The 25,744-nt window shown below is 39.3% G+C and overlaps 1 protein-coding gene across 1 annotated transcript in view; it reads right to left on the bottom strand.

The window, feature by feature from the left end:
• Positions 1–220: 220 nt before the first annotated feature.
• The window catches only part of PCNX1 (pecanex 1), a 70,438-nt gene continuing 44,914 nt past the window's right edge, over positions 221–25,744 (bottom strand). The window contains exons 18-33 of the mRNA XM_030451799.1: positions 25,527–25,668; positions 24,185–24,362; positions 23,721–23,829; positions 22,989–23,118; positions 21,911–21,969; positions 20,940–21,155; positions 20,282–20,535; positions 19,070–19,300; positions 17,390–17,490; positions 16,020–16,170; positions 13,353–13,583; positions 12,705–12,979; positions 10,826–11,067; positions 9,319–9,755; positions 7,777–7,917; positions 221–5,228 (exon numbers count right to left, since the gene is read on the bottom strand). Of these exons, the coding sequence (XP_030307659.1) occupies positions 5,088–5,228; positions 7,777–7,917; positions 9,319–9,755; positions 10,826–11,067; positions 12,705–12,979; positions 13,353–13,583; positions 16,020–16,170; positions 17,390–17,490; positions 19,070–19,300; positions 20,282–20,535; positions 20,940–21,155; positions 21,911–21,969; positions 22,989–23,118; positions 23,721–23,829; positions 24,185–24,362; positions 25,527–25,668 (3,038 nt within the window). The 3' untranslated portion in view covers positions 221–5,087. The remainder of the gene's footprint in view (positions 5,229–7,776; positions 7,918–9,318; positions 9,756–10,825; positions 11,068–12,704; positions 12,980–13,352; positions 13,584–16,019; positions 16,171–17,389; positions 17,491–19,069; positions 19,301–20,281; positions 20,536–20,939; positions 21,156–21,910; positions 21,970–22,988; positions 23,119–23,720; positions 23,830–24,184; positions 24,363–25,526; positions 25,669–25,744) is intronic.

The following is a 25,744-nucleotide window of genomic DNA, read 5'->3' as shown; positions in this document are numbered from 1 at the left end:
ATGGCACTCTGCTGTCTAAAAGCATAAAACCAGGTATAATGCTGGCAGTAAAACTGGCATAGCTGAGGTTCTCTTCTCTATTGCTACAGCTACATAATAAATTTAAATAAAGAGAATCCTTCATTTAAGGGTGATTTGAGTAAACTTAAAATAGTGGTTCCTGGGAATCTGCAAGAATGACATGTTGAGAGAATGCAATAGTGCAATAAATGACAACAAGTGAAAAAAGGTTTTTTTATTTCTCAGTGTTTCTCCACTGTCAATACTGTCCTTTTTGCTGCAACACGTTGCAAAAAGCTCTCTGCCTTTTCCATTTTAAACAGCTACAATATTTACAGGCTGTTTCCAGTAACACACGCAGACATACACACTCACAGACACGCAGGTACATATATCCCTATCCCTGGCAAGGTATCAGTTTGCTGGTAGAGGCAATATATATATTTTCATTGTCCATTAAAAACCAAAGCCATCCTCTCACATTTATGCTCTACTCCCCTCTCCCTCCATCTCCTAGCCAGCTCCTTAGCATCAAGCTTTTGGGGGTGTCTGTGTAGCAAGTTAACAAATCCAGCCATTTGATCCCCACCTTTTGGGGCTGTGGATGAGGTGTCCTGCGATTACCTATTCCAACTGTACATACCAGAAGTCATACAAACTGCCCATATTCAGATGCTTGTGACCGAGTGATGCATGTGTACTCCTGAAATCTTTTGGAGCAGCCATCTTAATCACCTGTTTGGAAAAATGCATATCATGCTGGGGTGAAACAAGCCACATGCTGTACTTTCCACCAAGGTGTTATGTACCCACTTTTTTACTAAGGCACCAGTAATTACCAGTATAGTTTCTGAAGGAGTCCAGCATCACTGAATGTACTGCATTAGATTATCATAAGCAAGCCAGACAAGAAAATAGTTGCCTATATAATAGGTATAAAATTCCTTAATAAAATTAAGTACATAAAACCTGTGGTGGCATAACCCCGAATCCAATATAAGTTGAATAACAGTTGAATAATATTGTTAATGGTAAGAAATGCAATCTATCCTGCTCCATTTGGTGAATGGAGAGTTCTGTAACTGAGAAAGGTCTTTAAAGCTGTGTCTTTGTATCTACACTCCTAGGCCATGTGGGGTTGTGTGCATTATCAGAGAAACGACCTCAAGTTGAATTCCATTACAAGGCATCTCTTCTCCCCCCTCACCCAACTCCAGACCAAGCTTTACTGCCACCTGCCCAACAGCTAAGCACACAGACCTGTCTCTTAAGTCTCCATTTTTCACCTCACCAGTCACCTAGGCTTCTCAGAGGTCTTCAGTTACTAAAGGGGTTGTGAACATGGGGTAACACCTGGTGACAAACTACACAGCTGACCAGAAAACTGAGATCACCGCTCAAACATGCCAAATGTCCCAAGGCAAAGTGGCTGTACGACCATCTGACCCATATGGAATTACCTTAAAAAAATAATATTCTTCCTCCTTTCTCTTCCCCAATCTCTGAAATCATTTCACAACTACTGAGTCACGAGAGAACTCCCCAGAATCCATCAGAACTATCATACAGTGCAAGTGGCACAGTCCAGGTGTCCCCTGTGGTGCCACACAGACATTTTAGCAGTTTGTTTGTTAGTTTTGATCAGAGCATTTAAAAAGATTTCACAGGGAGGTGAAATGGGAAGAGGTTTTAAAAAACTATGTAGCAGCCATTTTTACCAATGAACATAACCCAATTAGTAGTTTTCACTCACTTCTCTGTAACTGAGTATTTCAGGGAGCAGTAAGTCCTTAGGCATGCACACATACATGCCACCTTCAGATAAATCAGAGAGAAAAAAAAATAGATCGGGATCCACCTGGAAGCTAAAACACCAGGACTTAACCAGAATGTTCTGATGGTACAAGAATATCACACAATACAAGTGGACAGAGTTAAAGCACTCATCTGTAATGGGTTTTCACGAAAGCTTTCTAAGCTTCTATGAAAAAAAAAAAAATCTGCTCTATGCTGAGCTCAAGCTGGACTGACAGGACTAACCTGAAAATACCCAATCCTCCAAAACTCACAACAAGAGAAAACTATTTTCCATCACAACAAAGGCCAAAGAAAAGAAAACAGAAGATGAGATTACCTCCCTCTAGAACAGAGGTTTTGATGGACAGATATACTCTCTGGGGAGTTAAAAGTTTCCACTGTGCAAGTGACAAAACCAAGACACAAACCTTACACAAACCAAAATACAATCACATATGAATCTCAAGAGTTCAAAATGCAGAAAAGTTAATTCGCAATGAAAAAAAAAATTAATTTTCTAAAACCTTCTGGAAGAGTGAAATTTCAGCTAGGTGGCCTCTGCTCATCAGATCTGGAACAGGTCAGAGCACTATGCAGACAGCTTCACAACGTGTGTTTGATGAATATCTGAAAGAAAGTACTGACTCCTTAACTGGCCCCACCAAAATCCCTCTCCTGAAGGTCAAATGCCTTCTGATTAAAAAAGAAATAGATTCATCAATTATCTCTGCCCCTTAAAAAAAGCCTACCTGCTGCTTGCTGATCTAATCCCAGGCAATCAGGTGTTTTCTAGCATTTTTAACAAGCCATTAACTCCTCTCAGGTCTATTACCAGCAAGGGACACTGTCATTATCTTGCCCTGAAGGAAGTGAAAAAGATTGTTCAGAGCCATGGTTAACACAGTGAAAGTTGCTTTTGTCAAGCTGTGTTTTGTTTTGTTTTTAAAGACCTACCTTATTTTGTTTCTCAGTGATTTTTTTAACCTCAAGGCTTCAGTACAAGAAAAAAAAAACAAAAAACACCTGGTGAAACTAAGATCAAGTGGGGGCCTAGTCTAAAACAAATTCCTCCTTCTAAAATAAAGCAATATTCCTAGTGATACAGGAAACCCTGCAATTACCTGCAGGAAATTATACAGAATAAGATTTAACTAAAACACTTTAAATTCAAAACATACACATTTTCTTTTTTCCTGACAGACACGTTACCAGCCTGCTGAAGAAGGTTCATCTACTGTGCTACATTTTCAGATATGGAGGAGATGAATTCAATACACTATAACGTGTGCACATGATAAACTATCTGAAACAGCAAAAGCATTTCCATGGTGTCAGGTCCAGACTGTGCATTTATACCAAGTGGGACTGCATATGCATAAACCAAATAGTAATATGCAACTGTAAGATGCACAGTACTTCAGGTACAAGTTTGCATATATATACATATACAAGTTTGTATATGATGTAAGCAAGGCCCCAGTATAATTCACTGGAACCAGTCTCTAGATTTGACCAGCTACCAGACACACAGACTTACCCTTTCACAGCTAGATGGTACACAGTGACTTGAGCTGGAATATCAATATTTCTTAGGTAGCTGTTTCTCTCTTTTTTTCCTCATTCCCTATAATTTCACTCTTACATTAGGTACGTAATGGACAAGGTTTCTCTGATGTCAGAGAAATAATCAGAATAACCTCTGTGGTATATATCAGCAGTCTCTTCTGGTTAAGTTACACAGAAAGAAGCAGAGGTGACTGGGAAGAAGATGGCTGCTCCCAAAGCTAGGACTGTGTGCAGTTTCCCCACAGAGCCCTATATAATTACAGGTCAGAAACAGGAAACAATCACAACAGGTACATTTTCTTTTTTTCTTAGGGATTAAGAGAAGTGAGTCATAGGAACTGCAAGTCAAGACCAAACCAGTTTCCCTCTCACACTCCAATGATAGTTCTGAGTTACTTGTTTCCCTGAATACACACTTTTAAAAAAATACAATAAAACCTAGGATATGTAACACATGAATAATTCAACTTCACAGTTATAAATACTCAAATTACACTTACATAGAATATATAATCACAGAAAATAAAATTCAAGTCATAGAAAAGAATGAAGACTAAAGGGAAAGAAAAGGCAAGGTGGTAAAAGTGATACAAGTTCAGGGCTGTGCCTTCTAGAAAAGCTTTTTAAAAGTTGAAGTTTTTGTTTTCTTCTTTTTTGGGGGGGCAGGGGGTTGTTGTTGCTGTTTTTTTCTTCTTAAAACGGATGGAATTAAATAAGCCTTCAAGCATCCATGAAGTAATCATGGACCTCCACCTCCCCCTACAAAACGCAGCTGTCTCTGCCAGAGAAAAGCCAATGAAACAACAAAGTGAGCTCTGAGTGTAAAGAAGCAAAGTAGCCATGGCTAGCTAGGGTAGGATGGAAAAAAGGTAGAATATTGGGGTCCACTCTATAGCTAGACACGTTGTACAGGTTTGAGGCACCACTGCCACCACAATAGAGTCTGATGTAGTACAGGGATACTCAGGTGTTTCTCTCTATATATTTGTTATTTTGCCTTTTATTGTGAAGAGGATGCAGCAAATGCACTTGTACGAAATACAGAACATAGAATCAAACCCATGGCACAGCCCTTACCATCAACATGTATATGGAGAGGGAGGGGATTAATCCCAAAGGCAATTTAAATAACGGTATTTTATATACTTATATTTATATATATAAATAAATGTTCTCAGCAATCTCAGGGTTGTTTTTAGTGCATTGCTGTAAAAAAATTAGTGCAGTTCTCATTAATGTTTAGCTCATAAGGAATAAGAATCTATACATCTGTTCAGTCTCTTCTTGCCACACCTGAAGCCTTTACACTGTTTCACCAAACTGAAGGTTTGTAGTCAATTTCTTTAAAATAAGGTGGATGAATTCCACGCGCTTGGTGACAAGACATGGCAATTTTTGGCAAAACAATTAGAAAAATATGAGGTGCTCTGATCTTAGAACTGAAAAGTTTGTTGATTTAAAGCATTACGCAATGCATAAACGAAATTTATAAACAAAAAGATATGTCTGAACAAATCTATCCTTCATGCAAATGTTTCTTCAGCAGCTAACAACTTAAAAAATTTCTTACACTTTTTTATTTGGGGAAAGGGACTTAGACAAATCTGTGTTTCAAGTCCTTTCCTACAACTGGACCGAAGTTCCATATCCTGGGAGCTTGCTGCTTCTGGACCCCTCTCTCTTCTGAACCACTGGAGAAGGAAAAGTTTCAGTCTCAAAGAGATTTACACTTCAGCCCCAAGTTCAAGAACTCCAGTTTCAACAACAGCAACGTATTTATCTTCAATTTGAACAAGCAGGATGGTTTTATCTATATGGGACCGACTACTTGGATCTCTGCTGCAAGGCACCCAGCGGTGAATCACCTGAGGGGAGGAAAAAACAAAGTATAATCAAATATGAGTCCCACAGGGAGAGCTGCCAGATCAAAGGCTGGCAATTCAAGACTCTTACAGGACAGAAGTAGCAATAATAAGTGCTACACTGACTTTTTAGCTGCCTATTTTTCAGAGACAGCATACCCACAGATAAGCTACTTAGTGAAGTCTTGCTGGGGGTCTGCAGCTTACCTGAGCACAGCCAGCCTTGGATTTGAATCTCAGTAAAACAAACACCCTTATCCAAATCACAACCCAACAGCCACAAAGAATGTGTAACAATTGAAAGAAGTGTACACGCAGACATTTGGGATATTTTGATGCTCCAACTCTGGTAGTCTTAAAACTCCTTAGTATGGTGCAGCATGTAGTAACAGCATGGAGCTGTAGTTTTCCAGGAGCTATGTGTAAACCCTGTCTCCTCTTAGTCAAGTCCCTTGCCCTAATTTTGCTCCCTATTCACTGTGAATTTAAGGTTGATATTTTGAAGTAAATTATTTAAATATCATTTTAAATGTAAAAAGGGGAAGGGTTTCAGCAGCAGTGCCAAAACCTACTGCCCCATACTCCCCTGAATCTACAGAAATCAGATGTTTTGATCTGCAGCTTCCCAGGATCCTGGCTGACACTGACCATCAGTAGGTTCTCTCCTCAAACAGGCCCTTGACTGACCAACCATCTGCTCATCTGCCTCCACAGCACTACATCCTGAACTTCTGTGTGCCCCAAAGGAAACACAAGGATGCTCCAGTAACACAATTTTAAATCTTTTTTTCCACTGTGGGAGAAGAACCCTAAATCAAGGTAAGTTAAAGAGCAAATAGAATACATTTTTACAAAACCAGTTTTACAGTACAATTCTCAAGAATTCTAAAAACACAAAAGGACAGAAAGCACACGTAACCTACACCTGGCAAGATCAAAGCTAAGAGACCACCTTTATCCTCACTATACCCTGCTGACACCTGCCAGCTTCTCTAACACTGGCTGAAGGAGGTTCAGCTTTGTACCCTGTGCAAGACCTACACTGCATCCGCAGGGAAGGCACTTCAAGGAACCATCTTTAGTTCCTCTTTGATGCAATTGCACAATATTTAAGCTGTCTGTTCAAGTCTGTCCAAATAAACTTTCTTTTGCTGTTGTATGGAGGAAGGCCAGGAATATTCTATCCTCAGACTTTAATTGGAAATGTTTTACATGAGGTACTGCACCCTTACTGTCCAGCTAAAAGCCAGTGCACCTCAGACAGCTAAGGTCTGACTCCAGAGGCACCAATATTGTGACTCCTTAAAATAATGTGTATAAGTACAGGTTGTACATAGATTAGAACTCACTGCAACCACTCAGTTTTGCCATCTGTTCTATCATGACTGGCAAAGATTGAACTTGCTGGGATTGTACAACTTGAGACCACTACATGGGCTGAGCATAACTTTGTTCCCAATTCACCTTCTAAGGCAAAAGCTCATTGGGAGGTAGAAAAATTAACTAAATGAAGACACCTAGTATCTTAAAAAAGTACTGTCAACAATGATACAATTATCTGTAGAAGGAATTTCCTTCCAGAACCCTTGCTTCATGTGATGGTGATTTATCAGCATATTCCCACCTGAAGTTTGCATATACATGCAACAGTGATATGGATGAGGACTTTCACGTAGGAAAATCCAGCCCCTGAATCCAATTTATAATCTCCAGCTGAGGTAAGCAGCAGTCAATCAAAGCCAATTCTTACAAACTGTCAGAACTGACACATTCCAAATGAAAACAGCTGCACTGCTGAACCAAGGCAGATACACTATCAATGACTCCCCTTTTACTGTTTATCACCAGAAGAATACTCAACTGGAGCATCATTATAGACACAAAGATCTAAAGAGTATATGCCTCAGTAAAACCCAAAAAGCATCAAAAGATGAAAACCTAAATTGAGAGATTAATTTTCTGAATAATGCAGTGAATTTTTATAAAACACAAACATGACATGCCTAGGGAAAAGGGAGATGGCCTTTTAAGTCCAAGGCTTTCACAAATTCCAGTTACAGCAGATTTTCTTCTTAAAGAAACACCTATCATGTACCTACTCTATAATGAAGAGATATCTAAGACAACCTTACTTGGTTCCATTTTCATCACAATAATTTAAGAACAAATACCATTCAATGAAGGACTCACTGGTAAATTTACTTTCCACATTTACTCAAAGAATGACAATTAAAAGAACGGAAAATTAAGGTTGAATGGATGAGCTCAATGTCTGAGAGTTCAAGACGAGCTGGAAGAAGGCAAGGAAGGAGAGGTGGCTCCCAACAGTTAAACCATCACAGTGCATCTTTTGGATACAGGTGCAGAAGTATCCCTCTACTTCAGATTAGGATTCTAGACCTGCTCTTCCAGACACACTGACTTGCAGGACAGCTGGTGATGCAACTTCCTACTACATGAATCATTGGCCTTGGCAACCAGGCAGATTGCTGCAGAATCAGGACCCTACCCTTTATGAAAATTAGCTTGTCACCTTCTAAGCACAACTTACATGGCCTTCCATGCCTTCCTGAGGACTCCAGTCTTTCCAGCTGTTTCTTCCAGCTTTTAGCCGTATCACCTCATCTGGCCACTGCAGCTCTTTCCTTTTTGACACGTTGATCCCTTCCAGGACTTGACTGGGATCCATTAACTATAAGCAGGAATTGAGTTTTGACTGTTAGTTCAGCCAAAATTTAAGATAAAAAGATAATCTGTAACCTTTCCCACATTTCCAGAGAACTGACTTAAACACATAGAACTTGACTTCTGACCACTTTCAATGTTGGAAATTCAAGGTCCAGGCTAGGAAAAAGCCTGAGCAGCACAGAATCTGGAAATCAGGCTGTGGTTTCAGACACAGCTGACAATATACCAGCTGACTGCTGTCTGGAGCAGCAGCTCTGGTCCCCTTCCCACCCCTCCTTTCAGTCATTACACTGGCTCATGGCAGGGTATGAGGAGCTGGTACAACATAAGCATTTGCAGCACATGATCCAGTAGCAGGAAAGAGTTAAATTGTGGCTCATCACTTCCTATAGAATATCTTAAGAAACATGGTCTTGGAGAATTTACTGTTATGGTGAGGAAGTACTTGTCTACTGCATGGTTCATTGTGACCCACCCCATGTTTTGAATTAAATTGGCCTTTCCACAAGAGCAGCAGGAGAAAGCTCCTGAAAACTTCTTCCTTTTTAAGGACAGAGAGAACTGCATAATGTCCACTATCCAAGGGCACAGGCCAACTTTGCCTGTAGCCTCCTCACACTGAGGAATTAAGCAATCTCATAAAAGGGCCTGCAAAAGCTACTAAGCAAAGACCTGCAATATTAATTGGTTAGCTTGGCCCACTCTGATGCACTTTACTAAGCTAAGTTTTACTATAACATTAATTGACACAAGCAATGAAATCACATTTGTTATGATGCTATTCATTACACACTTCTTGATGTTTTTTCCCACTAATATATTGCCAGATATGTATATGGGGCTAATAAAAGCTAGCAGAGCAACAATACACATTTCTGAATTTTCACAAAACAAGTAAGGCTGCCATGATTATTAGTCAATGGTGTAACTCCTTGCTGCTCACTAAAGCCAGACTTGTGGCAATAACCAAACAATAAACACGTATGAAAATGGATAAATCCATATGAAAGTGAAAATTAGTATTTTTACACTTACTTCTGTGGAAAAACTACTTGGTTTGAATGAGAAAAGCCAGTTGGTTTCTGCCCTGTAAATGATGCTGCTCAGCTTTACATGAATAAAGCCAAACTAAGCATAAGGCAGAACTGAGTTCAACTGACATTCTCAAAGCTGCAAAGCATATAAGGAATGTAAACAGAAACATCTAAGCATGCAGGAAGGCTGATTGTCCAGAGACAGAACCTTTTCCTCAATTAGTTCTCCAAATGTAATTGCACAAGAATTGTACACCGAGACATTCCAGACTGTGTGTGCATCCAACAGCAGTGAATTCAACAACAAAACAAGTTAATGCTAACAAAAGCACACAGAAGCACAGGTTAATTTGTTCTTCTGGACTATTCACCTGGATTCTGTAAATAACGTCATCCTTTTTGGCTTGCATTTGATTTGCAGGGCTTGCATTGCCACCTGACTGCGTTTCAGCTGTGTTACTCCCTCCTTCTGTCCCTAGAAAGCCCACGAGGGCATGCTGTTTACAGGCTGGGATGCTTTGGCTGGAGCTGCTAGAAGAGGGCAGTCCATGCTGCGTGCTGACCCCAGTCTGGCCAGTAGATTCCATTTGGTTCACCATAGACAGGCGGGACTGGATGGATGATGGGAGGTTACGGAGGGAGATCTGACTGGTGGAAGAGCGCCGGCAAGGCACGAAGCCGGTGGTGGATGTGCGAAGAGACGAGTGACGGCTGCCGTAGCAATAGGAGGAATGGCTGGCTACTGAGGCACGGGCAGGGGAATGTCTGACAAGGCTCGACTGCACAGAGTGAGAGCTGTGACTGGTGCCTAAAAGTAAAAGATAAAGAGTCAGGAGAGTTTAACCAAGCCTCCCCCACACGTCCCACCTCTGGTGTGCAAACGGTTTTCGCGCTTCGCTACGGAACTGCTGGGTCTAAGTGGTGAGTTCTGAACCTGCTGGACTGCAGAAGATGGCTGCTGCGTTTCATACAGCAGAGCATTTGAATGCATCCCATTCATCTGAGCTTGGAATCTCACATTGTGTTCAATTCACAGCCTCTGCAAGGTAAGGAGCTTGGAAACTACTTCAGCCATGCTCTTCCTGCATTAACAGTTTCTTAATATTAACATCTAAGCTTCCTGTCCTTAAGGTGTCAGGCAGGCAGAGATGTCCAGGTTTCTGATGAATACTGACAATTCTTTCTTAAGATTCTTCAACTGGAAATGTCAGAAAATGTTAGAGCAAGAGCTGTTTTAAAGCAAATTTAGAAAAATTTAATGCACTTAAAGGGACAAACAGGAATTGCTGGTTATAAGCATTGATGCCATTGTTTTTCCTATACTAAGTACTTCTAGACCTACTGAAATCATTCGGAAAAAAAGAAGTTCAATCAACTACATGCCCATTTATACTCTTTGAGTAAAGGCTGTGTTTGGAAAGCTTTTTCTCAGCTTTATTGTTATCAACACATTAGCTATAGATCACTACAGATTGTTGGATAGGATTCAGCTAATCTACTGTGGAAATAAAGAATCCATTTCACTATATAAATAAGAATATAAAGACAATAAAAAACCAAAAGGTTTCCCATTCATAGACAACGCAACAGAGAAGATCAATCCACAGAGATGTGTTATAAGACATTATTTAATCTATTTCACCAGCACAACTGGCAATACCCCTATAGTACATACCCCTATTTCTCATATCTCTGTTTTGGAACTCTGCACTGTGTAAGGGAGCACTGTAATTTGAGATGAATCCAGAAAGCACTAACACTACTATCTAGTCACTTTTGTTTGGTTTTTCTCTTTTAACTTAGATCCAAAGAGCTGGAAGGCCAGTTCTGATTATAGGGTTATACCTGTATAAAATTATTGCTTTGTTTTAACTTTACCCAGTGTAGAGGGATGAGCTGCTGGATGAGCTGCAGGAAGAGCTGTTGGATGAGCTGCAACAGGAGGGTGCTGTACTGCTCCAGGTCCCTGCCCTGTAGGTGCATTCCCTCCTCCTTGTGACATGCTGCTCTGAGACTCATTGATAGTTGCATTGTTACTTGTGCAAGAAGCTCCACCTCCAGCATCTGAATCTTCAATATTGCCACCACTATTGCAGCCAGCTCCACAACCTTTCCTCAGTCTGAAAACATAATGCAATTGATACATTACATCAGGCCTCATAATTATGATTCTAAGAAATGCCTTATGGTAAGAAGTGAAAGGTTTTACTCAGCACAACCACATCGTTCTCTAAAAACAGATAAATCTTGATTTGATTTTCTCACAATATGCTTTTTAAGTATAAATACTGCTTTCTAACAGACTGTAATTTGTTTCATGACAGCTATTCAAGTAATAGTTATGACAAAATGTGTTAAGAAAAATCAAGCCACTTCTCAAATACAAAAATGCAATAAAACTCTAAACATAATTGCTGGTAGAATATCCTGGCTATTCTGTAACAATTAAGTCAAATACACTTCTCACACCATTCATATGTGTATACCTGTGCTGCAAAATCTTTGCTTGTTCAGATGAGCAGAAAAGAATATTTGTTGGCTTCTGTGGATTTTTTTTCTTTTTAAGACTAGCTTCTTGTTACCTTCAATAATGTACTCAATTGTTTGAAGTACATATTGCAATTATTTCAATCACAAAATCTCAACTGAATTTTGAAGATTCAGGCAGCAGGTTAACCAACATTTTCCAGTACACATACAGGCTTTTCACCACATTTTTTGTGCCCCTCTGATGTTTATTAATGCCACCAACACAGCACATTCCTCCAATTCCTACCTTTTATTATTCTTGCACTCAAATACACCTTCTTGTCCAATTTTATTTGCCCCTGAGATCCAGAACCCCATTTAGATGCAAATACTGTTCTGTGTCTCACTTCACCTGATATTCTATCCATGTGTCAAGACAAACAGATGGCTAAAGAAGACAAATACCACAGACTGCAGGTAAGTGTGGCATATTCTGGGGTGAAGCAGCACATTGGTTTGATGTGCTGTAGATGTCTACATGCAAATCTGACCATCAGAATAGCTACAGGACTGTTCCAACTACAGCACCAGCTCCTGGAGCTGGTAAGAACTGAGTCAACACACTTCTGAATGCCTTAACACACCTGCCACTGTTGCTTTTGCAGCCACAGTCATAAGGGACCAGAAGTGCAGTAAAAGTTGCCAGGGACTATGCAGCACAGCAAGACTTTGTGCTGGGCTTTCAGGGGGTCACATAAAAGGACTGTATTATTATATACCCCGTTACTTGTTCTGGCTCTGACATGCAGGGTATTCACAAACAATCATGAAACTCTGAACAACAGCAAAAGCATCTCTTACCATGTACAACCATAACCTAACAAATTAATATTGGCATGTGTCTCCCACTGGAGGCACCCTACCAAAAAGTCCTTATTCTGTAAATATAGCATTATAGGCAGCAAAAGTGATGGAGTTGAAAAGAGTACAGAAGTTGCACTGTTCCTTGTTATCAGGTCTGACATTAGAAGTGTAGTAGTTCTTGCACCTAGGCTTTGCCCTGTTTCTCTGAGCTCCCATTGACATAATTTGTGATCTGTTATTTCTATGCCTTGAAGATTAATCCTGCACCAAACCAGTTGCCATGTGCCTGAAATAAGTGTCACGGATCATTCATTTTTGTGTGACTGAGTATTACAAATTATGCTGTGCTGGGCATGTAGGAAACTCCTTAATGGAATATGAGAGCATGAAGACACACTAATGAGAAGCCATTTCCTCAGCTCACCTGTGCCAGGTAGACACTATGAAGTTTCTGATGCTTCCTAGGCTGATAGCTCCCCCGAGAATCTCCTTAAGCTGATCATGGCTGTCTGAATAAGATGTAGTCAATGGTGAGACGTAGATTGGGTATCCTATTGGCTGGTCACAAGAGGAGTTGATCATGTTTCTCAGAGCTTGTTTTGCATTTTGGATACTTCCTCTTTCTGGATTCCGATTCCTCAGGAAGACAAGCTCCTGCTGCTGCCCTGCCCACAGGCCACGCACACACTCCTTATTCACCTGCAAAAGCCAAGTTAAAAGGCTGTGTCAGAAAGGGAAACAGTGAGAGCATGTGGTGATTTCCTTACTATCCCTCTATGTAACACTGCACTGCAGAACGGTAAGCACTCGTATTTGCTTCTTTAAAAGGCTGAACTTATGGACACATACTGCAACAGTGAGAATAAAGCAAATCTAAGAATAGGATGAGAAATCAAACATATCAAGTTACTGCTTTTCAGATTAAATACTTCCACTTTATGAGAAGCAGCCTAGCAATGAGGTGTCACGTCAGTAACAAAAAAAGTAACAGAGCTGAGCTGAAGTAGCAGCTTGGTGTATTTAAATATCCCCCAACACACCGTCAACGTTGTGGAACGTGCCCAAAGCTTACCTTAATGACCCTGAAACTGAGATAGCGTTTATTCAGCATAATGATTTTATACTCATTGGTGCCATCATCCATTACGTGACGCAGAGCAAGGAGGGAGGGAGAATTGGAAAGAACTGCGCTCCGCCAAGCAGGGTCCCCTTCATGGGCTATAACCAGATTTTCTTCATGGGTTGTTATAGCTTCATAAAGGACAGAGGGATCATCGTATTCATCTGGAGAAGTGAAGTGATCCTGTTTCCAAGAACACACGTTCAGTAAGATATAACGATGTATATAAATCAAACGTTTCACACCTCAGAATCTTGAAAGACTCAGCACATTGCACAAAGTGAAAAAGAGAAAAGATCCTGACAAGATTAACTCCTGTAAGGAGAGTGGATCAGGCCAAGCTGTTTGTGTGAATTTACTGTATGCAGAATTAAAACTTGTAATACATGTTAATGAATTTGTATTCGTAACTAGTAGAATTCAGGGTTAAACTGAGAAAGAAGTGAACAAAGCAGCTGAGACATGTCCAGACCCTAACGGGATTAACTTCTGTCTTGGAGATAATTAGAAGTGTAAGTCCTGGCACTGCCAAGGTGAGCTGGGCACTGGGGGAGTGCAAACACCTGCACAGAAGACAGGATGAGGCTGCCGTAACCAGCAGATAAGGGGAAGATTATTGCAAGGGTCCAATTATCCTCTATAACAAGAGGATGAAGTCATCGAAAGCAAGAAAGGTAAAAAGTTCAACCCTGAGGAAGACTTCGTGACTTCATCTGAAGACCCCAAAGACCCCGAGACATATTCCCAAAAAGACAACTCCACCCAGACTCCGCCTGTCATGAATATTATGATTACATGTTACTATCTTATGAATATGTATGTAAGGATGATGTAACCTCCCCTTTTAATGTATAAATATCCTATAACCCTTACCCTTGGAACTCTTTGTCCAGTGCGAGCTGGGAGTTCCCCGGATCCGAAAATAAATCCCTTTGCTGTTTAAAGGCTCAAAACTCTGTCTCTAAACAGTTTTGCTTGGCCTTTTTCAGCTTCAAAGTTAGACATCAAAAATATCAGCTGCCTACTTCAGAACATTGTTAAAGCTGACTTACTTTCCAACAGATTAGTTCAATTTCATAGAATGGTTTGTGCTGGAAAGGACCTTTAAGATCATCCAGTTCCAACCCCCTGTGCAAGGGGAGGGGACAGCTCCCACTAAACCACGTTGCTCAAAGCCCCATCCATCCTGGCCTTGAACATTTGCAGGAATCAGGCATCCAAAAACTCCTTGGGCAATCTGTTCCGGTCTCTCACTACCCTCACACAAAGTAATTTTGTTCTAATGTCTAACCAAAATCTACCCTTTTCCAGCTTTAAACCACCACTCCTTGTCCTATCATTAGAGACCTCTGTAAAAAGTCCTTCCCCAGCTTTCCTGTAGGTGCCCTTCTGATACTGGAAGGCTGCTGGGGCTTCCTTCCTTTAACTTGAAAAAGTTAAAGAAGTTAAAAAAGAAAGGAATTGCTTCTTACTAATTCAAGTAAATTTGTAGTTGTATTTTACCCTAGATTTCACTTTTTTACTGCCAGTAGAAGCATTTTAGTTTTAGCTTCTTTGCTTATCCACAAGTCTCCAACTGTAAAACACACTTAAGCAAAGCACTGATTATTCACTGAAACCATATTATATGACAATAGCCATAGGAAGAAAACCAGTGTTTATCTGTATTTTCTGTTAAGGAGTTCACATTGATGACAGGCTACTTCAGCATCAGATACTATCACACAACTTACATGACTGCCAATCAAATAAATCCATCAAAATTTCAAAGTTCAATTCAGTATTTGGTCACATTACTTAGAAAGGATAGCAGTTAATAACTACATTCTTAACACTGGCTGAAGCCAAGTGAATAAAATGACCCCTTATCTATAAACACAACAGTGTTCATAAAAAACAGCTTCTACTGTTACAGATATTTTTCTTATTCTCACTTTTCATTCTCTTAATTCAAGCCCATTCTGCACAGTAATCCAAATACAATGGCATGAGCCACTTAGCACATGCTTTCTTTTACTTGCTGAACTTAGTTAACTGATGCATTGGACAGAGTTTGAGCTTCTTCATCTTCACCCTTACTGCACTGTAAGGATCAACCCCAGTTTCAGCTTACTGAAAAGTAACCTTCTCATTCTCACTTGAAACCTTACTGACAGGATCAGTGAGTACTGCCAGCATCTGTTATTACAAGACTTCAAAGAAAAAAGAACAAGACAGGCAATCCCCACTGGACAGCTAGAGAGGGCTGTGCAGCTTTGAATGGCATGGTAACCTTTTAAGCATATTACATATATGTGGGGAGGGGAGAGCAGAAGTATCAGAAAAGCTCTTCATGCAGGAGTTCTCTCTAGACAGACATGAAACAGCACTTGACATGTTCTGTCACCTACACTTGATGCAATTTTTGAGTATAAACTGATTTCCCTGTTCCTCTGTATCACCTTCCAGATGAACTATAATAAAACGAAGGACAAGACATGATATTCCCTCGTTTTGAACTGGCCTGTTTATTATCTTCCTCTTTTTTCTCTCTTTCCTGGTTGCTTATTTGTAAAAGAACAAACAAACAGAAACAAGAACTGGACATATTTCTGGAGAGATTCCTGTGTCATCTCTCACCTGATGGAGTTTAAGGGACATCCGTATTCCAGGAACCACCACTTTCCTCAACAATTCCATGTCAGCAAAAATCCATTCATCTCTAATTGAAGATATACGGAAGTCACCCTTAAATAGGGCATGCAGGCCATACAAGAAGGACTCCAAATTACTGTGGAGGGAGAAAAAAAATGATGACAACAGCTCAAATATTAACAGAAATACAGACAAACTCACAATTATTGTGGATAAGAGCAGAAAACAGAGATGTACAGAAAGGCACATGACTCTTCTCTATAAGGAACACTTACAGGGTAAGACAGGGAGAAGAGAAAATGAGTTAGGATTTGTGTAAGCAAAGCCTGGATACTGAAAGTCTATGTTCACTGGAAAGGTAATGAATACACCACACATGCATCAAACTATTTGCATGGACTCAAGTAAAAAGGAACGCTGTAAAGAATACCTGACTACTCCAAAGATTCTAAAAGAGAATTTTTCAGGGAATATAACCCCACAATTGATCAGTTATGGAGGATATGTAGCTTCAGTTACGCATGTTTTAGTACAAATAAAAATCTTGACAACTTCCTCATGCTTAAAGGCATCATTTCTTCTTACTACACAGAGTGAAAAATCAATACCCTCTGATCCCTGTTGCAGCTGCAGATCTGTAAGGCCTTCAGGGGGCAATGAGCTGGTACTTAGAAGAATTAAGTCAACAGTTTCAGTGAAAGTGAAGAAGAAGGGGTTTTACAGTCAACACCTGCCTGAGCAATAGCTTCCACATCTAATTATGCCTCTATTTTCTTTTTAAACCAACACTCAGTGATTTTCTGAAGCATCCAACTATACTGAAATGTACGACTCAATTTTATGTTGGCTTTTTGAAGTAAGTTGAAGCTGTCAGCCTGAAGATGTCAGGTTGCCATCTGATGACAGAATTAAGCTGAGGGAGACTTGTACAAAACACTTCCATCAAGACCTGCCTGCTCTTCATTTTAAGCTATCCTTTTCTTCTCCCTATTTCCATGTAGAGCACATACCTGCAGCAGGAAATAAAGCTTAAGACTAGAACTCAATTAGTTCTTGTTTTTCAGTTTTTGTTTTTTCCCCAATCAGCTATGATTGGTGCTTAGCCACACCAGAATTCTCACCTTACAATAGCATGATAAAACAAAATGCTAAAAAATCAAATTCTCTCTCATTTCTTACTCTTTGGCAACATCTGACTGTTAAAATAAAGACAGGTCACCCAGTGTATCTGTCCAGTTTAAGGCAAGATGACATGAAATATCTGTTCTTTTTATGAAGAGATACTCATCTAATACCTAATCCTAGGAATACCAAGGGATTATAAGGAAAGGAAGCTTACAACAACATTTTATTACCTGGACATATGATGTGAAGCTGTTCCCAAGGCTCGACGCCCTAGAACACACAGTCCATAACACAGTGACACCAGGGGTGAGTCTTTACTTGAATCCAGTGGCTTGCAGTAGCAAAGAAAAAAGAAACAGTCAGATGAATGAAATAAACTGTCACAGGAAAATGTTCTTACAGGAAGAGTTAGAAAACCCAAACACATACAAAGGTACCCAAGCTGAAGCATCCACATGTACTATCACACCAGTTGCTCTTGGTCTCAATAGGCATTCTTTCTGGGAAGCTTTGCAAGTATGCAGAGTATTTGTAAAAGCAATTTATTTAGTGAATAAAGTGGATTATCACTTACTAGTTAGGAGTATCCAATTCTGAGTTATCTGCAAACTTCCCTGGACTACAACTTTATTCAGGGAAACCGTGCCCTCAGCTCAAAGCCAGTGGTAGCTGTACAGGGTATATAATGCCCTAGAGAACAGTACCGTTCACTTCAGTGATTAACCCTGATTTTCAATACCTAGACCACTTCACAACATCATGATTTGAGAGGAAACAATATTCTTTGGCTCATTTGACATCTGACTGCAGAACACCTTACATTTTATATCTTTTAAAACAGGCTTCTGATTCATCTTTCACCTGCAAAGCAAAGCTGAATTCTGAAGTGTCAGATCCCTCATTAAACACAAATTCCAAGTATCTTCCTGTCCCTTTTATTTCAAATCCATTTCTGCTTGTTTCAAAAGCAACATTACTTTGACAAGACCACATAAAGTTTTTTTTTTGGAACAGTATGAATGCAAGGCATTCCTCTGCAAACATAGCAATGTTTGCATATAAAAAGTGGAAGGATTTGGAAAGTGAATAAAGGTTGAACATGGGATGATGTTACATAAAGGAGGCTTGCAGCACAGATGGAGAGGGACTTTTTGCAAGGGCAGGCAGTGGTACTACAAGGGGTAATGGTTTCAAACTGGAAAAGAATAGATTTACATTAGGTATTCAGAAGAAATTTGTTTCTGTGAGGGTGGTGAGAAAGTGGAACAGATTGCTCAGAGAAATTGTGGAAATCCCCTCCCTGGAAGTGTTCAAGGTCAGGCTGGATGGTGCTTAGAGCAACCTGGTCTGGTGGAAAATGTCCCTGCACATGCAGGAGGGGGCCTGGAACTGGATGGTTTTAATGGTCCTTTCCAAGACAAACTATTCTATGATTCTCTAATTCCAGTGATCCAACAGTGTGGTATACTATGACCAGCAACAAAGCAGCAATTGGTCTGGCAACAGGTATAAACTTTGGAGGGTTTTTTGTTTGGTTGGTTGGATTTTTTTGGTGTGTGTTTAAATAAGTGTTGATTTGTAAATACTGGCATCTAAGCACAAGATGTGAATTCTATAAATATATCATATTTAATGTAGATAAATGCCTAAGATTTAACTGATTCATTTGAGCTCGTAAATGAGAAGTCTTTAATGAACAGGTTAAATCACACACCACTTATAGAATTCATTAAAATTCACAACTCAAGAGCAGATCAGAAATCACTAAACAATAAATTAATAGTTAAATTAAGAAATAAAATAAATATAAATCTTTATTTCAATACTCAGTATTAAGCCAGCCTGTAAGTCAAACCAACAGGGAAAATGAGACCACCCTAGTGAACAGCTTTCTTCACATGCTCACTCACCTTTTCTCTTCGAGAGCAGCAATATTCTATCCAATTTAAATATATCATACAGAAACTCTCTCTTGAGATCCCTGCCAGACGTTGGTCATAATCCTCATCAATATTGGGGTTAAATGTTGGGTCCACATCAACATAATTACGGTCTGTGCAGAACCGCAGCCCTTCTTGCATTGTCTCATTAGCTAACCATTCCTCTAGCTTGGGGGATGTTGTGACATAATAGATGATTCCCTGAAACAGCAGTATTTAAAATATGAGTCTGTATTGCAATAAAAAAAGAAACAAACCAAGTCTGCAATCTGAAATGTTCCAAGTAATTTGCACTATTTTACCAGTAATGAACAAAACTGATACATGGCAGCATTTATTTAACTCACAAATGCAACAAATCTGCATTAAAAAAACAAAACAGAGGTTTGTGTACAGGAATGTTTTTCAAAAACTGTCAAGGTTTTTGAAGCATGCATTAAAGGAATAAGAAAAGGAAAAAGGGACAGGGCTCTTCAATGTAATTTTGCAGAAAAACACACATAGTATTTTAATCTAGTTAACATGGAGGCTTGGATACTAAATTTCTGAAGAATTCAAATGGTAAATAAAAGACAAGACAGTTTAACACCCTCGTTTGGGAAAAAAAACCCAAACATATTGTATATAAATATCTGGGTAATAGTTCAAGCTGAAATTTTTCAGCTCCCTGAAAGAGGGCAGCTTATGGAAGATCCTGATTAATCAATTGATTATCTGAAGAGATGTGAGACCTTTAGTCCCCACGTAACATCAGGGGTTTTATTGTTCAGGGATTGTTTTGTTGTTGCATAGGGTTTTTTGGTCGGTATTTTTGGTAGACAGGTTTGGAAAGCATTTAATCACCAAATAAGCTTGATTTCCTCCAAGAGAAACACACTATTTAACTTTCCAGTTACAGTACAGCCATTACATTTGGGTAACAGCTTTAAGGTTTCTACACCAACATCAGCTAGAAAGAGTCCTCTCTCTGTTCTAGAGTACAGGGTCAGTATCCTGCTCAGGCACCTGAGTATCAAGTAATCATCAGTACAGCAAACCCTGTCCTCCTTTGATGAAGGCATTCATACATCTATAATTTGTATGACATTTTATGAAAGACTTTCCATGTTCAAGACATTAAGCAGTTCCCTGGTGTGATCCAGCTCCCCCTTGCAGCTGCAGCTGCACTGAACTGAACTGTACCTTCACGTAGTACGTGGTGAGAATTTTCCGTAGATCGAAGACTTGAAGCATGGAAGCTGCACTGTTGTCAGTGATGCTATAACCCTCCAGAACATACTTTGTCACAAGCACTTCCCAAGCCAGCCAACGCTGCCCAAAGGCAGCATTAAAGGAAAGCATGTGAGGAAGGTGGCCTGGTTCACAGCAACAAAATCCTTCGTCTTCCTCCACTCCTTCTGTGATGGCCTCTACTTCTCGTTGCTGGCAGTAAGTTCCTTATGAGAAAACACAACAGGAGAAAAAAGTTGAATACTTTATATGATTGCTTTGATGCTGACTTGTGTTTCACAGTTGTTAGAACCCAACTAATCTCCAAGTGAACTCTGCCAATGAACACTAAAGGTTTAGATAGCTTAATGCGTCACTCTATGATCACATTTTAGTTCAGTGTCTCTAAGAATCAATTATGGTAGTAGCCATATGGCACTAAAACGAAAATAAAACTTAGCATCAGCTCTGCTAGGATAAGCTGGTTTTCCTCACAAGTGACTTGGACATCAAGAGACCCTGCAGCCCATTTTCAAAGCAATTAACCAACAGCACGGAACTGAAAATAACTGTTTGCAAAGCTTAAGTCCATTTTGCTAAGTACAGAAAGTTAAGGAAATGTAACACCCACCTCTGAATTCAAGCCCCCTCAGCTGGAAGGTGACCAAGCCATTTCCTATCTCTATAAGGTGTACTAGTGCATTGAGGTAGTCAGAGGCTAGGATGAAGCAGTCCCCAGTACTGTAGTTTCCCCACCGACCCAGCAACAAGTCTCCACATAAACTGTGCTGAAGAGAGCGGGTTAAATGTTCATAGAAGATTGAATTCAGGTTGTTATCATCTGAGCCTGCAGGAAGATTGAATCTGGGTTATTATCTGTATCTATCTGTATCAATGTCAAGCTTGAACATCAACTATCACATGTTGAACTCTACACTTAACAGCACTGTTGTTTCAAGGTCGCTGTTGACTCCCCACTGCCCCTTTCTTAGGAGATAACACTCCCAAGAAACTGTAAGTGACATTTAGTCATTTTGACCAAATTTCTTTCCTTCTTAGTCACTCCACCATTTTCCAAATTATTGTTTCAGTTCCACTCAGGCATCAACTCAGCAATAAATTCCACAGAAGAAAGTGCATAAGCAGATGAGCATGGAAGTATCTCAGTAATGACTACTGTGCTGGTCTCATCACCATGATGGGGAGACACCCTCAAATAATGTTTGAGGGGTTTTTTATTACTTAGGAAGAATAAAAACAGCTTAGTGCATACCAAGTTATAAAGTAATAAAACATACATACACAAAGGGGAGAAACAGACACTAAAAAATAGAGCAAGACAGAGATGATGGAGGAGAACACAACAGTAGACAGAACAACACAAAGGTTGGGCAGAGTTGGAGATCAGAGGTAAAGTTATAATGAATCATGTAAAAGCCATTTACTAAAAGAAAACAACAAAAAAACCTTCACCACACTAGATTTAAAACATGCCAAAAAAGCCCAAAAAAAAAACAAAAAATAAAACAAAAAACCACCAAAACCCAAAAGAACCCAACCCCCAAAAAAACCCCAACCCCAAAACCAGACTAGGAAAACTACCTGGATTTCGATCAAGCTGTGAAGCCAGTCTTGTATTTGAGTGATCCACTCGCTTTGTACTGGAAAATAAAGTGTATTTAACACAAAATTTATTACTCTAAGACAATAAACCTACTACCAGAATTAAAGCTGTAAAACTATACAAGCACTGAAATAGTTTCAACAACTATTTTAGAGGAATTTTATATGCAACCTTGCTGCTCCCTCACATGTAAAAGTATTTTCTGCTTAAAACAGCATTATGATCTGATACCTAATAATGTCTGTCCAAAATAGGTACCCATGGATTAATCCTTAGGTTTAGTTATGTTTGTATTTTCTTAGATGATATAAAGCTTTAGATGTGACAAACTTAATTAAAATCATCACAGCTAACATTTCAGTAGATTTCACTGAAAAGGCAGTAATCAGAAAGTTATTTTTTTGTTGGTTGAAGATAAAACCTTAAGTATTAAATTGAAGATCTGCAACACTGTATTTAAACTGTTCCAGTGTTAGAAGGGAAATGAGCACAAAGCAAAATAATGAAGAATTCTCCCTAAATACTGGAATTATTTGCTCATCTTGCCCTGTATGCTCTTTTTTTCTGACATTTCACTGGCCTGATACTCCATCAGCAACAGATGATTTCAGAGAAATAAAACAGAGCCTGACATGATGACTCTTCTACTACTGATCCCACTTTGATCAAAAAAGATTTAAAGATTTTTTTACACTGAGGTGAGCCACTTCTAGCTGTGAAATGAGCAATCATGAACACAGGTCAAATACAAACTGTCCCCCAAAACTTGCTTGTACCTAAAATTAATTTTCTGCTTAAAATTGCACTTTACAATACTACAATTTTTATGTTTAAAAAAATTAGCAAGCTAGCATAACTCTAAGGAGGCATTACTTAAGGAGAAATTACTGAAGAGGTAAAGCAAATGTTGTTAGTATGAAAACCAGCTAGTACTACTATCAAATAGAACTTTAAAAAACCCAGAACAACAAACCAACCACAACCCCAAAACACATACAGCCACTGTTACATTATTAAAACAGAGGACATAAGTTTTAAGGGTCTTATTTCACCTACTTATAGTCTCTTTCCCAGAATTTGACAGGCCTGGCATACGAAGTGATGAATATTGCACTTCCCAGAAAAGGATTCAGTGGAGTAGAGAAGAAAGCTGAGACAGCTGCTTGGACAAACAACATTGCAGAATCTATAGGATAAAAGATTTAAGGAAAGCAAAGCAACAAATACTGTTTTTCCAACTTCTGTAATATTACCTGAAATAAGGCAACCACATCAATTAAGAGCAAAACAAGATCTCCAGTTAATTTTATGCAGCCAAGTATCTTTACAGTATATCCAGCAGTAAAGGGGTTTTGTTTTTAAAAACAGAAATGGGTGAAAATGTGGCAGCAGATAGGGTGGTGATTCACCTTCTCCAAACTCTACAAAAACTAGTAATGCAACACTCTGTTCACACCAGTCTACAGAAGCTTAAATGCAGAACTCAAGAACTACAACCACATTTAGTCATTCCTGAAAATGGGAATGACTGTCAGAAGGAAAGCTATGTCATTTTCAGGATGAAGTAACTCCTGCTCCAAACTTCTTTTGAATCAGAATCCTTTTCCTACACTGACAACTGTATCATTTATAGCACTGCAGAAAGTACACACAGGTTTTCATAAATACTCACTGAACAAACATGCTTATTCAATATATTCAGCCTGCAAAACACAATCAATTGCAACACAACCTTCAGAAGTTACAAATACACAACTTCAGGGAAAAGTCTGCATTTTCAAAGGATACGTGGCACAGCAAAGGGCTGGGCAAAAGCATGGAAGGCAGATCCCCATGTGATCTGCCAGGGAGCAATGTAGGTATATACAAATCTCAATTTATAAAAGAGTTCCCAAAGCTACAGAAAAAAAAAAAAAGAAAAATATAGTTATTTGGTTGAGAATCAACACACTTTGGCAGCAATACAAACATACTATGTCATCTATGCTATGTACTGCTACCAGAAGCCTTGAAACTAAGAAAAAGGATGCAATAAGAAGTAACATAACATGCACCTCATTGCTAAACAAAACTCACAAGAAGTTTAGAAAATTACACACACTTTCTCAAGCAAAACCTTACTGCTTAGAGATGAAATCTTGGCTGAATTTCAGTACCAACAGACTCAGGATCTGGAAGTTACCTGTCAGTTAGGAGTACCCATTATCCCTTTTCCATGACCCAAACCACTTAGAAAAATAGGATCAAGTTACCTTGCTGAAGAGTATGGACATGAAGAAGAGATCTAGCAGCATGGTCTCAGTAAAACTTTTGTAATCAAAAGTAAAGAACAGCACTGTGAAAATAACAGTGACATACTGGCACGTTGGGCTACTGAATGATGAACGCAGTAACTTCAAGCCAGCTATTGTGATCATTAAAGCACCCAACCTGGACAAGAAAGTCACACAAAACAGTTACTTATTTCCTATCCCAAAGGCATTTAAAGGACACTTAAAATGTTGCTGTCATGCAGTGCCAATCCCTTCAAATGTAAGGATTAGGATTTTGGCTTTGTTTTGGAGTTTTGGGGGGGTTTGGTTTGATTTGTTGGCTTTTTTTTGTTGTTTTGTTGACAACATTTTCGAAGGTATCCTTCAGCCAATCAATGTTTAAGAATTAGCATTATTTGTAATAGTCTTGATTTTTAAAAAATCTCTAAAATCAAAATAGCAACCAAAAAGACAAAAGGGTTATAAAAATAACATTGAAGCAATGTAGCAGCAATAGTCCTCCCAAAGGTCTTGTAGTGACAAGAGTCATGAACCCAAAGGATGAATTTACTCAATCCAAGGATTATTATACTTAAAAAAACCCCAAACCCACAGTCAAAGTAACAAACACCACCACTCCCAAAGCACATTTCATTTTGTTTCAACATTTATTTCCTCCAGAACTCTTCTGTTCTAAATCAATAGAACTTCAAATCCAAGAAAGCCACCTGGCCACTGTTCTTGGAGGCAAAAAATGCAGAACTCTCATTTGCTGAGAGTCAGATACACTGCTCAAGGAGTTAATTAAAGTCAATTAAAGCCCAGTATATGATGCTGTGTGGAATCCCATCTATATATAGGACGTATTTAGGGGCTGGAAGGCCTGGGGAATTCTTTGGTGATAGCAGAAAGCAGCAGAGGGGCTGCTCGTGGGAAGTCAGGGACTGTCACACAGAGCTTACACCTGACAAAACACCAGAACACAGTGACACCATTTTGACCTTGCAGTCCAGGTAATCACATCCCAAACACTCAAGATCAAAAAGGAAATTCTGATACCACACTACTAGATAATTCTGGAAGCTGTGATCTCTATACTACATGCTATGAATTCAATGATTTATCTGTGTGGGGGTCACTAGTTCAACACTGCAATATTCCACTCAGTTGAAGTTGGCCAGGCAACTGATTTTCTACGTTTTCATTTAAGGAAACACTTTATTTATTTCTTGCCTTAGCTGTAAGGCAACAGCACTGTCTTCCCACTGAGGCCAGAACTCACTGTTTAGTTTTCCACCACAGCAGACATACTCAAGATTACCTGATTGCCTTTTCTACTTACTCAGTATCCAGTTTCTTTGGACTAGCAATATTCTTAGCGCTGCTACTGAGCTCATTGAGGACTATCAGTGGATAGATAATATTCTTCTCTATACAAAGGAGCCAAATGTGAAGTTTCTCAAACCACATAACATGTGCAGCATCTATCAAGATACATTAAGAAGAAGAAATCAGAACAAAGACACTTGATCCAAGTAATTGGTAATTAAAAAAGCCCAT

The sequence above is a fragment of the Calypte anna genome, chromosome 5A (assembly GCF_003957555.1).
Source record: "Calypte anna isolate BGI_N300 chromosome 5A, bCalAnn1_v1.p, whole genome shotgun sequence".
Taxonomy (NCBI): domain Eukaryota; kingdom Metazoa; phylum Chordata; class Aves; order Apodiformes; family Trochilidae; genus Calypte; species Calypte anna.
This window is presented reverse-complemented; position numbering and strand designations above follow the sequence as displayed.